Here is a 12,904-nt window from a genome sequence, read left to right on the forward strand (position 1 = left end):
TAGCAGTGTACCAATTTAAGGGATCTGACTAGAATGCTGAGCCACATTTGTTCCGCCGTTCGTGTCAATAATTTTCCTATGAATATAAGGCTCTTCGTTCAGAGGGCAGCCACAGCAGGAGTCCAAGTTCAGTGTTACAGGGGCTCTGGCCCCTGTTGCCCCCCCCCCAAAACTGCCTATGGTCCATGGTGATCTCAGGCTTGATGGCGGCTGCTCGGCCATGCACACCCAATTCATGACACTCCTGATGAACAGTTCTTGTACTGATGTTGTTTCAGGAGGCAGTTTGGGACTCGGTAGTGAGTGTTGCAGCTGAGGACAGACAAATTTTATGTGCTAAGTGCTTCAGCACTTGGCGGTTCCATTCTATGAGCTTTTGTGGCCTACCACTTCATGGCTGAGTTGTTGTTTCTCCGAGACGTTTCCACTTCACAAAAACATACTTACAGTTGACTGGAGCAGATTTAGCAGGGCTGAAATTTGACCAAATAACTTGTTGGAAAGGTGGGGTCCTATTACAGTTCCATATTCAAAGTCACTGAGCTCTTCAGTATGACCTATTCTACTGCAAATATTTGTCTATGGAGATTGCATGGCTGTATGTTTGATGTTATGCACCTGTTAACAATAGTCGTGGCTGAAATAGCCAAACCCACATATTAGAAGGGGTATCCACATACTTTTGGTTATGTAGTGTATTAACTGATGGACAATACCACTTGAACTTGCAGTCAGGATCTGGGAGAAAAAAACACCAAACAAACTAGATGCTCCACACATAGGGCTCTATTTTCTGTCATGCCTAAGGCCAGCAGAGGTGCAAACGTAGGCTTATTGGCAATTTCCTCAGATGCAAGATGAATTTTTCACACCTACGTCAATTTTGTGACTCCAAAGGAGTCCGCCAAGATGGGTGGAGTGGTGCAGCTGGGGATGTGTTAATGCAGATCCACTCTAGTAGTCTTGGTGTCCACTTTGATCTGAAATTGTGCCTAAGCCTGTGTGTGCTCAGACCATATCTAAGCGCAAGATGCAGGTAGATTCAGCTATTCGTGCACAGCAGTCTGGGCAAGGACACACAGGAACATCTGTCTAAATGTGTTTACATGGATGTTGGCCTATGCAATCCACCCCACTGAAATAAATCTTTAAACCAATAGCAACAACCTACTGGATGCAACACGCTAAATAAGTTAGTCAGAAAAAATATTGATATGTAAATCAAATATAGTTTGTGCTGGTACTTCCAGTATGGCACCCAGACAGTTGGAAGCTTAAACCGAGTGTTCCCAGACAGTCTGGCATTTTCCCCAGCTAAGAGTAGTTACCTGTCCAGTTAATCAAAAAATTATAATGGAGGGGAACAAACAAAGAAGGGCTAGGGGTAAATTACCTCAAAGACACGAGAAAGGCGAGGAACTGATGGCAGAAACAGAGGAAGGTTATGCTGACACTGACGAAAATGGCGAACATGCAAGAGTCGACACCCTGCAAGCTAGCATATTTGCTATACATGCTGAAATTTAGGCTGTCCGCTGTGATGTAAATATGGTATTAAGTAACTTTTATGACACACTAGAGATATGAAGGAAGAGCTGGGGAATTTCAGAGAAGAAGTCAACCAGAAGCTCAATGAAATTGTCACGGAATTGAAAGAAACAATGGACAGGGTGGAGGAAGTGGAACAATGGGTAGAAGACATCGAAGAATGGCATACCAAAGCCAAGGAGGGGCTTTCTCAAACTCTACAAATTCAAGAAAACATCCAGGCCTATCTGGAAGATATTGACGCACGAAGAAATAATATACGTGCATACAGGATTCCCAAGGGGGATGAAGCAGACTATGTGCACATGTTGCTTGAGAAAATTATGAAAACGGAGTTGTCTCTCCCAGACACAAACCTTAGAATACACCGCTGCCAAAGGTCACTTGGACCTAAACCACTCCTTCTTACCCTTCTTTGCCTCTTCCGTCAACACGGTTCTTTTTCTCTTGCCAGGGAGAGTTTCTACTGTCATTTTGGTTGTTCTACCGTATGCCATTTCCGCTTCTGGAGATTGCTACCCATGGCTAACAATAGCTACCTGGGAAAGCAAACGTGCTATTCTCTTTATATTTTGGTTGTGCAATGGTTGACACACTTCCTTTGTGCCATAAATCAAGCCTTCATTTTCTCACAAGACCTTACCCAGTGGCAGAAAGAATCTGTATCTCTATAAGCCTGAAAGCAAGGCCAATAGGGAACAACCTAAATGCCGATGGTGTCGTTATTCTATAGCTATTACACTGTGTAATCAACATTTACTTTATAATAAGTTAAAGCAAAAAAGTTGTCAACTGCCACTTTAACAGATGCCAAGGCAATAATTAAATGCTTTGCTGACTTTTATAGGCAATAATTAAATGCTTTGCTGACTTTTATAGCAATGTCTACAAGCCAAACAGAGAGATAGACACCAGTGCATTGCGCTGCTTTTAACAAGCACAAATCGTCCTAATCTAAGTGAGAAGGCCTGCGATTTACTAGAAGGAAAAATTACTTTGGAAGAAGTAAATGAAGTAATCACCCAGCTGCCTAATAATAAATGTGCTTAACCTGATGGTTTCAGTGTAGAATTCTATAAAGCAATCCAGACGATACTTAGCCCCATGACGCTTTGCATGGTTATTCATTTTGTTTCTCGATCAGAGCTCCCACCAACAATGTATAAAGCAAATATAGCTTTAATCCCAAAACCAGAGCAGGACAAGCTGTTGGTGGATTCCTATCATCCAGTGTCTATTATTCCAATTGAGACAAAGGTAGTGAGTAATTCTTAAGCAAAGACTAAAAAAAAAACAGGTATGCTTAATCATACACAAGGCTAAAACTGGATTCATGCCAAACAGACATACAATCTAATTTGAGACAACTCCTTAACATAATATATAGGGAACATGGTACAGAAACATGTCTGATATGGCTTGATGCACAGAGGGCATTTGATCAAATTGAGTGGACATATATGTTTGCAACCCTTAAAAAGTTTGGATTTGGAGAACATTTTATAAAAATCAAATTATATGCAAACCAGAGGCTTCAAACATTATCAGCTCCTTTTACATTACACCGTGGGACCAGGAAGGGATGCCCTCTGTCCCTGTATTTGGCATGGAACCACTTGCCACCAGCATAAGACAAAACACTGAATTAACCCCCATTATTATTGAAGGCCAACCCCAACATATCTCGCTATATGCTGACAGTGTACTTTTATTTTTAGCCAAACCAGAGACATCAATTCTACCTCTACTAAACCTTGTGGAAACTTTTAGTGCATTCTCTGGGTTTACGATAAACTGGAAGAAAAGTGAATTGATGCCTCTCACTAACAACAGAGAACAACATTTTTTAAACTCCATTCAATTCAAAATAGCCTACAGGTGTATTACGTCTTTGGGAATCATTATTACAAGAAAACCTGAAGTATTGCTAGTATTACTACGGAAAACCGGCATAAGAGAGTGGCTTAACATAAAGATAATATTGAATTCTGGAAGACACTACCCATGTCCATGGCAGGGAGGATTAATGTGACCAATATGGTAACACTTCCACTGTTTTTTATGGTTTTTATATCTCAATCCCATCCTTCATACTGTTTTGTTGTTGTTTTTTTCTGAGAAACTGGACTCAACAATTATCCCATTCTTTTGGAACTATATGTTAGTCAGAATTGCTAAAAAAAAAAAAAAACTGGTCTCCACAGCTTGGAATATACTATTGGGCAGCTAATCTTCATAAAATAGCTTGGTGGAGAGAAACACTCTTAGATAATGATGAGACCCTAGAATGGTTTTGTTTAGAACAGGCCTCATGTGAAGGGACATTCCAAAGGGCATTGCTCAATAGCCCTTCCAAAATAGACCCAACTTTATAAAATGGAAATATTGTCATTTTCAACATGCTTATATTTTAGAAACAGATCAAATCATACCATACCTTAAGGTTCCTGATGTAATAAGCACGCATTTCTTTCCAGTAGTGTACGTACACGAATAAGTAGATACGTTAGCCCTTAGCTAACAGGTCAGACCTTTAGTCTACTGGTTAACGTGCTGTGGGAGCCACGGGTTCGCGTCCCGGATGCGGCGTCCCGGATGCGGCGTCCCGAGCTGTCTCCACCCCCCCGAATTCGCTACACTATCAACCAACGCAACCCAATGGAGGGGGAGTGATATTTTTTATACTGCAAAGTCAGACAATATAAGCACAAACAATATCAGTAAGAAATGGGAAAGGGAATTATCTGATGAAATAACAAAGGAAGTCTGGGTGGAGTGTCTTGGCAATATTAATATATGCTCTATAAATGTTGGACATATGTTAATCCAATTTAAAGTCATCCATAGACGTCATTATCACTAGAACGACCGGGATTTCACTCCTACCTAAAACGACATTGGGCAGTCAAAATGACCGCCGGTTTTTAAACTCTATATTTTGTCAAGATAAATGCCCAGTTGAGATATTAATGCATTGCACATGTTAGTATGTCTGTTAGGAAACGAATGACACCAGAATTAACATTTCAACAAGTATAATACAATTTTTAAATAATTTAAACTTCAGAGAGACATGGTCGAACTTGAATTGCAAAATTGAAAAAGTGAAAATATCACCTGAAAAACAAAACGGAAAACACATATTGCTAATCTAACAAACGTAACAAGGCCTATGAAACGTGAAATGTAAAAAAAAAAAGAAAGAAAAAAAATGAAAATAACAATTGAAACAGTCCCGGGCCGCTCTGATGGCCGAGCGGATCCGCTCGTCATGTGGCTGGGAGGTTCGTATCCCAGACTCGCCGTAACCGGTCACGGCCAGACCGTCCACGCGGTGAGGCATTCATTAGGCCACCCTTACCCGCGGAATAGTGGGTGTAGATCGTTGTAGTGTTCGGGGACTCGTCGTTCTCCAGCGACCCCTCTGGCCCATCCGGGCACCTGCAGCCAAGCAACCGAAAGCGTTCTCCCTACGTCTCCTTCGCGGCCTGAAGTTAATGCAATCAATGCGAGGCTCCAGCGTGTAAAATAGCGAGAGCAGCCGACACGAGTTTGAAGGAAGCTGGTGTTACGACTATCTCCTTCCTGTGGAAACGTGAGCCAGGGGAGTTATTCAACAAGAGTTCCGGCCATATGCCATTGGGTTAATCGGGTGGGATAAGGGGAAAAAGTAGAAATAAATGTATATATATAAAAAATAGAAACAGTCCCAAACAACGACCGGAACTTACAAACAACTAGAATGACCATGGGCTGTCAAAATTACCGCCACGGTTTTTAAACTCTACATTCTGTCAAGATAAATACCCGGTTGAGATATTAATGCATTGCATATGTTAGTATGTCTGTTAAGAAACGACTGACACTAAAACTAAGCTTTTAACAACTTTAATACTATTTTTCAAACAATTTAAAATTGCCGCTGTCCAGCGCCTGTAAATACTCCAATGCCTCAGAGGTAGTCATGGTGCATCTGAAATGGCAGCTGTATCCAGACATGTTGGCAATAATAAGAAATCAAATTTAGACTATTACTCTACACTGGAGAACGCTAGTTTGTTTCTAGGACAGCGCAATGAACTTACCGAAGGAAATGACTCGACCAACACACGTCATAAATAGTGACATCACGCGCATGATCACACGCAAATTATGAGCCGTCTTTTTGACCACTCATGATCATTTTAGGTTGATCATATCGTAACTTTTTTGCGCAATTGATCTAAAACTCATTTTAATGCAATTGTATGCAATTTGAGGAGCATTCAGGGAGCGGCAGGTCTGTATCTTTTTTTCCACAAAATTATTAAACTCTGAAAATCCAAAATTGTCAAAATGGCGGCCTTGATCGTTCTAGTGTTAAACAAAATCAAGATTACCCAAGGTATGCCCGGAGGTATCTCCTACCTAATGTAAATGTAACACATACAAGGGCACTTTGTTCCACAGTCATACCCAAAAATTCCACTATTTTGGAAGAATATATTTGAATCTTTATCAGTGGATTGTGCTGCCATGATGAAACCAAATCCTTTGATAGGCATTCTGGGTACTACATCTAATAAGGCCAATAAATGCCATTCACAGACATCTTCATTATGTATTGTGCTGACCAATGTATCTGGCCTTCTCTCTTAAAAGTAAGACATTTATTGAATACCCCAATCTGCCTTCAGCCATGAGACCAAGACCCAAGGCTCTGGGATGGATGGAGTCGAGCAAACTTGGGTCAAGGTTTTGCTCCAAGGCTGAGCCACACATCCTCCCCCAGGGTATTGAGGCTTGTGGAGTGGATCACTTTACCTCCAGACCATGGAACAGTGGTATCATTGTCCTGGGCTAATGCTTTATAGTCTGGGGGGCAGGACGGTCCAGTGGCCCTCTGATTACCTAGGAAGGAGAGGTGTTTTGACTGCACTGTGGCCACAGATGATAGGCCCAGGATTAACTTTTCCTTCTCCCTGTGTTCAGCCTGGAGTCGGGTAACGTTGGTCTTCAATTGTGAAAAGGCAGGACGGCAATCCATACATACGGCCATATTTTTTGTCAGGCAATAAGCAATAGAATCGGCACAAAGGTCCGTAAAGGTGCTAAAAGCTTAAAATCCTCAATAAAAGTGACCGGCTAGCCTAGCCATCAGGCTAAATCAGAATCAGAATACGTTATTCATCCGCAAAGGAAAATAAACCTAGCTCAGCTGGAACCAGCCGAGACAGTCCAATAAGCTATATCCATCTGACAGCCAACATAAAATTACTAATAACTTAAGAGCCAAACGTCCGATGACTTAAGTATTTTACCTTGTTAAAACATATAGGTTAAAACAATCAGGATCTAAAAGTGTAGTGCAAAATTGCGGCTAAAAACTAGATAAAAATGTCAAAAATTTACTGAGCTTCTAGCGGACAAACCTATGCATGCTCAGTGTCAAATGACAGGGCGTGCTGGTGAGGCTTGCCTGTATGCATTGCTTTTGGCATAGTAGGAAGCACCTACGATGTAAGCCCTCTCTTAAAAGTTCGTATAGATAGTTTTCTTCTATGGGTCGAAAGATGTTGATACATAACTCTCTCTAGTACTTCAGAAAAGAATGAAAGATTTGAGAGTGGTCAATAGTTATTCAGCGAACTTGGATCGACGTGCGGTAGAGTTTTGACCACGCCTGTCTTAAAACTGCTGGAGCCAGTGCCAGTAGTAAGTGATAAATGTTCAGCATTGTAGGTCCCAGGAAGGGCCTAGAGGTCTTTAAAAAGTTTTGCTGGTAAAGGCTCAAGCAAGCAAGTAGTTTTTTTTTCTTTTCTTTTTTTTGTGTGAGTGTGCAAGTGCTAGAAGCTGCTGTGTACTGGAGTCAAATTCCTCATGTGCATAAGCATACTTGGCCAATAAAGTTGATTCTGCTCCTGATTCAGAAGCTGACACGAGCTTAGCCAAAGTATCAAGAGAAAGAGTCTCAAAAGCTGTAATAACAGGGACTATCTGTGGCTCATTGTATAGATATAAATTTGGTAAGACAGGATCTGCAGGAGGAGCTGGAGCTGAAGAACTAATTTTGTTTCTGATCTCATCAACCTTACTGCAGAAAAAGTAAAGAAACTTATGGGCCATGAATGGTGAGCAGCTAAGGGACGGCTGCTTTTTAGTAAATTTAGCTATGGTGTCAAATGGAAATCTAGGGTTATGTTTATGAATATTGATTAAGGAAGAGGGCTTTTGCGGCCGATAAAGCATGCTTGTATTTCAATGATTACTTAGGATGGGTTAAATCCCCTGCTCTCAAGAGTCCCCGCGACCCTGAGAGCAGGATAAAGCGGTTTGGATAATGGCTGGATGGATGGATGGATGGATGGGTTAAATGCAGAGAACAAATGTATTCTAACCTACAATATCAAATAAAGTCGCTTTCATTCGTCCTTTAAAAAAAAAGGGGGGGGGTGACAGCACAGTGGCTAAGTGGTTAAGCACTGTTGCCTCACAGCAAGAAGGTCCTGGGTTCGAACTCTGGGCTGTGTCCAGGTCCTTTCTGTGTGGAGTTTGCATGTTCTCCCCATGTCTGTGTGGGTTTCCTCCGGGTGCTCCCGTTTCCTCCCACCATCAAAAAGACATGCATGTTAGGGTTAATACTCCTGTCTGTGCCCCCGAGCAAGGCAATGGAAAGAAGAACGAGTTGGTCTCCGGGCGCTGCAGCTGCCCACTGCTCCTATACAATAGGATGGTTACATGCAGAGAACACATTGATTGTAACCTACAGTGTCAAGGAAAGTTGCTTTCAGTTCATTCATTCATGCCAAGACAGGTAAAAAACTTCCCATTTTGATTTTTGCCATTTATGCTCCAGTCTCCTGCAGGCCTGCTTAAGAGCCCACATCTCTTTGTTAAACCAGGGTGTGGGCCTCTTTAGCCACCTAGCTCTGGTAGTGAGAGGTGCAACTGATTGGAGAGAGGGCCACATTTAAGTCATTAGCGAGATTTCCAGCAGAGTCGGTCTCTGCAGTGAAAGGAGCCAAGACTTCTGGCCAGATGCAGCTACAGTGGATGGACCCCCCCCCCGCTCTCTGTTTTAATTTCATTGTGATTTATTGCCACGGCAAAATTGACATTTGCATTGCCAAACCATTAAGAATGACATTTGTTAGAAAACCAACATAAAAAACTTAAGTAGGATCAGCTTCATTACATTACATAGCAAAATACAAATCAATACACAATCAATATACAATATACAAATGCATATCAATACAATGCATTGCTATGCATTTGCATAGTGATATGCTCTCTCTTTCTCTCTCTCTCTCACACGCGCACACACACACACTCACTCTCCTCACTCTCACTCACACACACACTCACTCTCCTCTCTCTCACTCTCACTCACACACAAACTCACTCTCCTCACTCTCACTCACACACACACTCACTCTCCTCACTCTCACTCTCTCTCACACACACACTCACTCTCCTCACTCTCACTCACACACACACTCACTCTCCTCTCTCTCTCTCACACACACACTCACTCTCCTCACTCTCACTCACACACACACTCACTCTCCTCTCTCTCACTCTCACTCACACACAAACTCACTCTCCTCGCTCTCTCTCACACACACACTCACTCTCCTCTCTCTCACTCTCACTCACACACACACTCACTCTCCTCTCTCTCACTCTCACTCACACACAAACTCACTCTCCTCGCTCTCTCTCACACACACACTCACTCTCCTCACTCTCACTCTCACTCACTCACACACAAACTCACTCTCCTCACTCTCTCTCACACACACACACACTCACTCCTCTCTCTCTCTCTCTCTCTCTCTCTCTCTCTCTCTCTCTCTCTCTCTCTCTCTCTCTCTCTCTCACTCACACACACACTCACTCTCCTCTCTCTCTCTCACTCTCACTCACACACACACACTCTCCCCTCTCTCTCACTCACACACACACACTCACTCTCCTCTCTCTTTCACACACACACACACACACATTCACTCTCCTCACTCTCTCTCACACACACACTCACTCCTCTCTCTCTCACTCACTCACTCTCCTCACTCTCCTCTCACACACACACACACACACATTCACCTCGCTCTCTCTCGCACACACGCTCACTCCTCGCTCTCTCTCTCGCGCTCTCTCTTTCTCTCCCTTTGGATTTCACATTTCACAACAATTTGATGTTGTGAACTGGATATGTCATTGAAGTTTTGTTTTATGTAAAATAAAGTTGTTTAAAAAAATTCTCTCTCTCTTAATTCAGTTCAATTCAAATGGCTTTATTGGCATGACGTAACACTACATATTGCCAAAGCATGTGTCCAAACGTTGAAAAAAAAAAGCCAAACATCAATTGGAAAACACCATTGAAAACAAGCACACTACAACAAAGAAACATTGTACAACAAAGAAACATTGTACCAAACAAAAGAACATACTGTCATCAAATACATTTCTCTCTGTTTTGTTTTTGTTTTTTTTCCTCATTCCCACCCTCAGATACAAGGATGAGTGAGATGGTCTTCAGCGGGTCAATTCTCTGATATTGTTTTCCTCTGCTGGCACGCCAGTGAGAAGACTTTGAACTGGGGGAGGCAGAAACAGCCACAGGCGGGGATGGGATGGGTGTGGGCGGTCAGGGAGCAGGTTGCAGCTGCAGGGAGGGACGGGGATTATCACACATCTAAGAGAAAGCAAGAGCATAACTGATGTCCAGCAATGAGCCCCCCGCCCCCCCCCCCCACACACACACACACAGATCTATCTTACTGTGTGATTCCCCTGCTCTGTCATTCTCTAACACATGGTAATTTAGTAGATGTCTGTGCATGGCTGACCTGACGCCATATTTCCCTTTACTTTTGGCCTGCTATGGTAAATCACTGAGGCACTGCATTGACACCGTAAACACACACACACACACACACACACACACACACACACACACACCCCGATCCAAAAATACTTGCACACAGTGACACTCACAAACCACCTCCCTCATTTCTGTTCTCTCTGATGTGTGACGGCACCATGGGTGAGCTCAAACGTCGTGATGGTGACGTGTTCATCTCTGCCAAGGCCAAAACACCAAGATGTATTTCTTTTCATTAACATACTCTCTGAACTGAACACTGTCCTCTTCACCATGACTGTTCATTTCCCCATATTTATTTATGCTCACCCACCCACTGCTCGCCCCTTTTTGATGGCGCTCTATTAATTTTCTCACCTCACGGGTCCCCCCCCCCCCGTCTCTCCCTCGTCTGTCCAGGTGGGGGGTCTGCAGTTGGAGGGTTGCAGTTTTGACGGTGCTCGTCTTTCGGAGAACCAGCACAACTCTCGCAGTGTGTCGGCCGTCCCGCCCTGCTACATGGCCTGGGTCAGACAGGTGTGCCAGACTCATAAGGTTTTAAAGAGATCAGGTTTTAACCAGCCGGGTTTATGGTGATAGAATAATGGACAGGATGACTAATGAATCAAGTCCAAGATAAAAGACGACACTATAAGAGGACATAGGGGCACTATAAAAAAATAAACCGGTGGTAGGTGGGGATTCAAATGTTGAAACAGCTTCATATTCTTGGGCAATAGCGGGAAGCTTGTGGCAGGGCCCCCATAGACTCCAACAGACTCCAGTCTAACTGCAGGTTTGCTTGTTTATTTTGTCAAGTGTGTGAAATAAAAAGTGTGTTTGTGGGTGTAAAAAAATGCCTTTCCATGAATATGTTATGGATGGTTGCACATTAATATGGAAATAAGTAGATTTGAGAATGAGATTTAATGGGGATTTTAATTTTGTAAGACACACAACCCTAATTTATGTTATTTCTGTGCCTCTTCCCCGTCATTTCTCATTGTGCTTGCTCTGCAATTACATCCTTGTAAATTAATTTAATTTGTCTTTGTCTGTTGGTACGTGCTTTTGTGTATGTGTGGGTGTTGGCGTGTTGAATCCCAGAGCTCCGGCTTTGACTCCAGCCTTCCAGAGGAAAGTATGTGGCTGCCTCTGTATACGAGCCCAGAGAGGGTCAAGGTGGTCACCCAGGTCTCCCTGCCATGCGGAGCAAACCCCAACCTCTGGATACAAACCGGCGCGGCTCTCTTCCTCAGACAGCAGTGACGGGACGCTGTCTCGGTACTAAGGCCAAGAAGACCGGGGCCAGAGCCTGTAGAGGATTCTGTCATTACTGGGACCCAGGACACACGATACAGCCTGAGTGAGGCAAGAATAAGTCCTTCATGAGATGCTGTGCACAGATCAAACTGTAAATACCCCTTATCCTGTGCCAGTAATGAGACCGTGCATTTTAATCTTTAGCATTGCTTCCTTGGAAATCAGTGCAGCATACACTTTCTTTAATGTTGCAGTTACCCTCCTGGAGCAGCTTCCAACCCCTTACGTTGTATTTCTCTCAGCTTGTTGTTGCTTTGATGTAATCAGCATTGGTTAAGTTGTGCAGGTGAGACAGCACATGCGATGATTGTCCTGTTTTGTGTGTTTTGGATGTATTTTGAGAGCAGAATAAAAGAAGGGGGCGGCACGGTGGCGTAGTGGTTAGCACGGTCGCCTCACAGCAAGAAGGTCCTGGGTTCAAGCCCCCGGGGTAGTCCGACCTTGGGGGTCGTCCCGGGTCGTCCTCTGTGTGGAGTTTGCATGTTCTCCCCGTGTCTGTGTGGGTTTCCTCCCGCAGTCCAAAGACATGTAGGTCAGGTGAATCGGCCGTACTGAATTGTCCCTAGGTGTGTGTGTGTGTGGGCCCTGTGATGGCCTGGCGGCCTGTCCAGGGTGTCTCCCCGCCTGCCGCCCAATGACTGCTGGGATAGGCTCCAGCATCCCCGCGCCCCTGAGAGCAGGATAAAAAGTCTGGATAATGGATGGAAGGATAGGTTTTGTTCAGAAATGGAAATTCACCATCGAATCTCAATGGACATTTTGCTGCATATCAAGTTTGAGCCTTTTTTTATTTATCTATACTTGGTTTTATATTTGTATTTATAGTTGTAGTTTAAGTCAGACCACAATACTTGAATGTATTTCGGCACTACATTATTTCTGTTCAAAATAAAGATGTTATTTAGTTGTAGATATTTTCTCTTTGTTTATTTTTCCAACTTGTGTGTATCTCCACTTTGCTATTAATTGGTCCCAATTTGGTGAACAACTCAAACTCTCACTCCACCCTCACCCCACTCTCACTCCACCCTCCTTCTGTCATCCCCGCTGTCAGTTCTGTATGAATGGGTTTCACTAGCATGACACATTTTCTATCTACTGCCAAAGGAAATTGTGATTCTCTCTCTCTCCCTCTCTCCCTCTCTCTCTCTCTCTCTCTCTCTCTCTCTTCTCTCTCTCTCT

General features: G+C 43.4%; 1 protein-coding gene across 1 annotated transcript in view; it reads left to right on the forward strand.

Moving 5' to 3' along the window:
* LOC130115388 (cytoplasmic dynein 2 heavy chain 1) overlaps positions 1-12,577 on the forward strand; it is a 360,238-nt gene extending 347,661 nt beyond the window's left edge. The window contains exons 96-97 of the mRNA XM_056283019.1: positions 10,820-10,936; positions 11,507-12,577. Of these exons, the coding sequence (XP_056138994.1) occupies positions 10,820-10,936; positions 11,507-11,668 (279 nt within the window). The 3' untranslated portion in view covers positions 11,669-12,577. The remainder of the gene's footprint in view (positions 1-10,819; positions 10,937-11,506) is intronic.
* Positions 12,578-12,904: the final 327 nt, after the last annotated feature.

This window comes from Lampris incognitus, chromosome 7, assembly GCF_029633865.1.
Source record: "Lampris incognitus isolate fLamInc1 chromosome 7, fLamInc1.hap2, whole genome shotgun sequence".
NCBI lineage: Eukaryota > Metazoa > Chordata > Actinopteri > Lampriformes > Lampridae > Lampris > Lampris incognitus.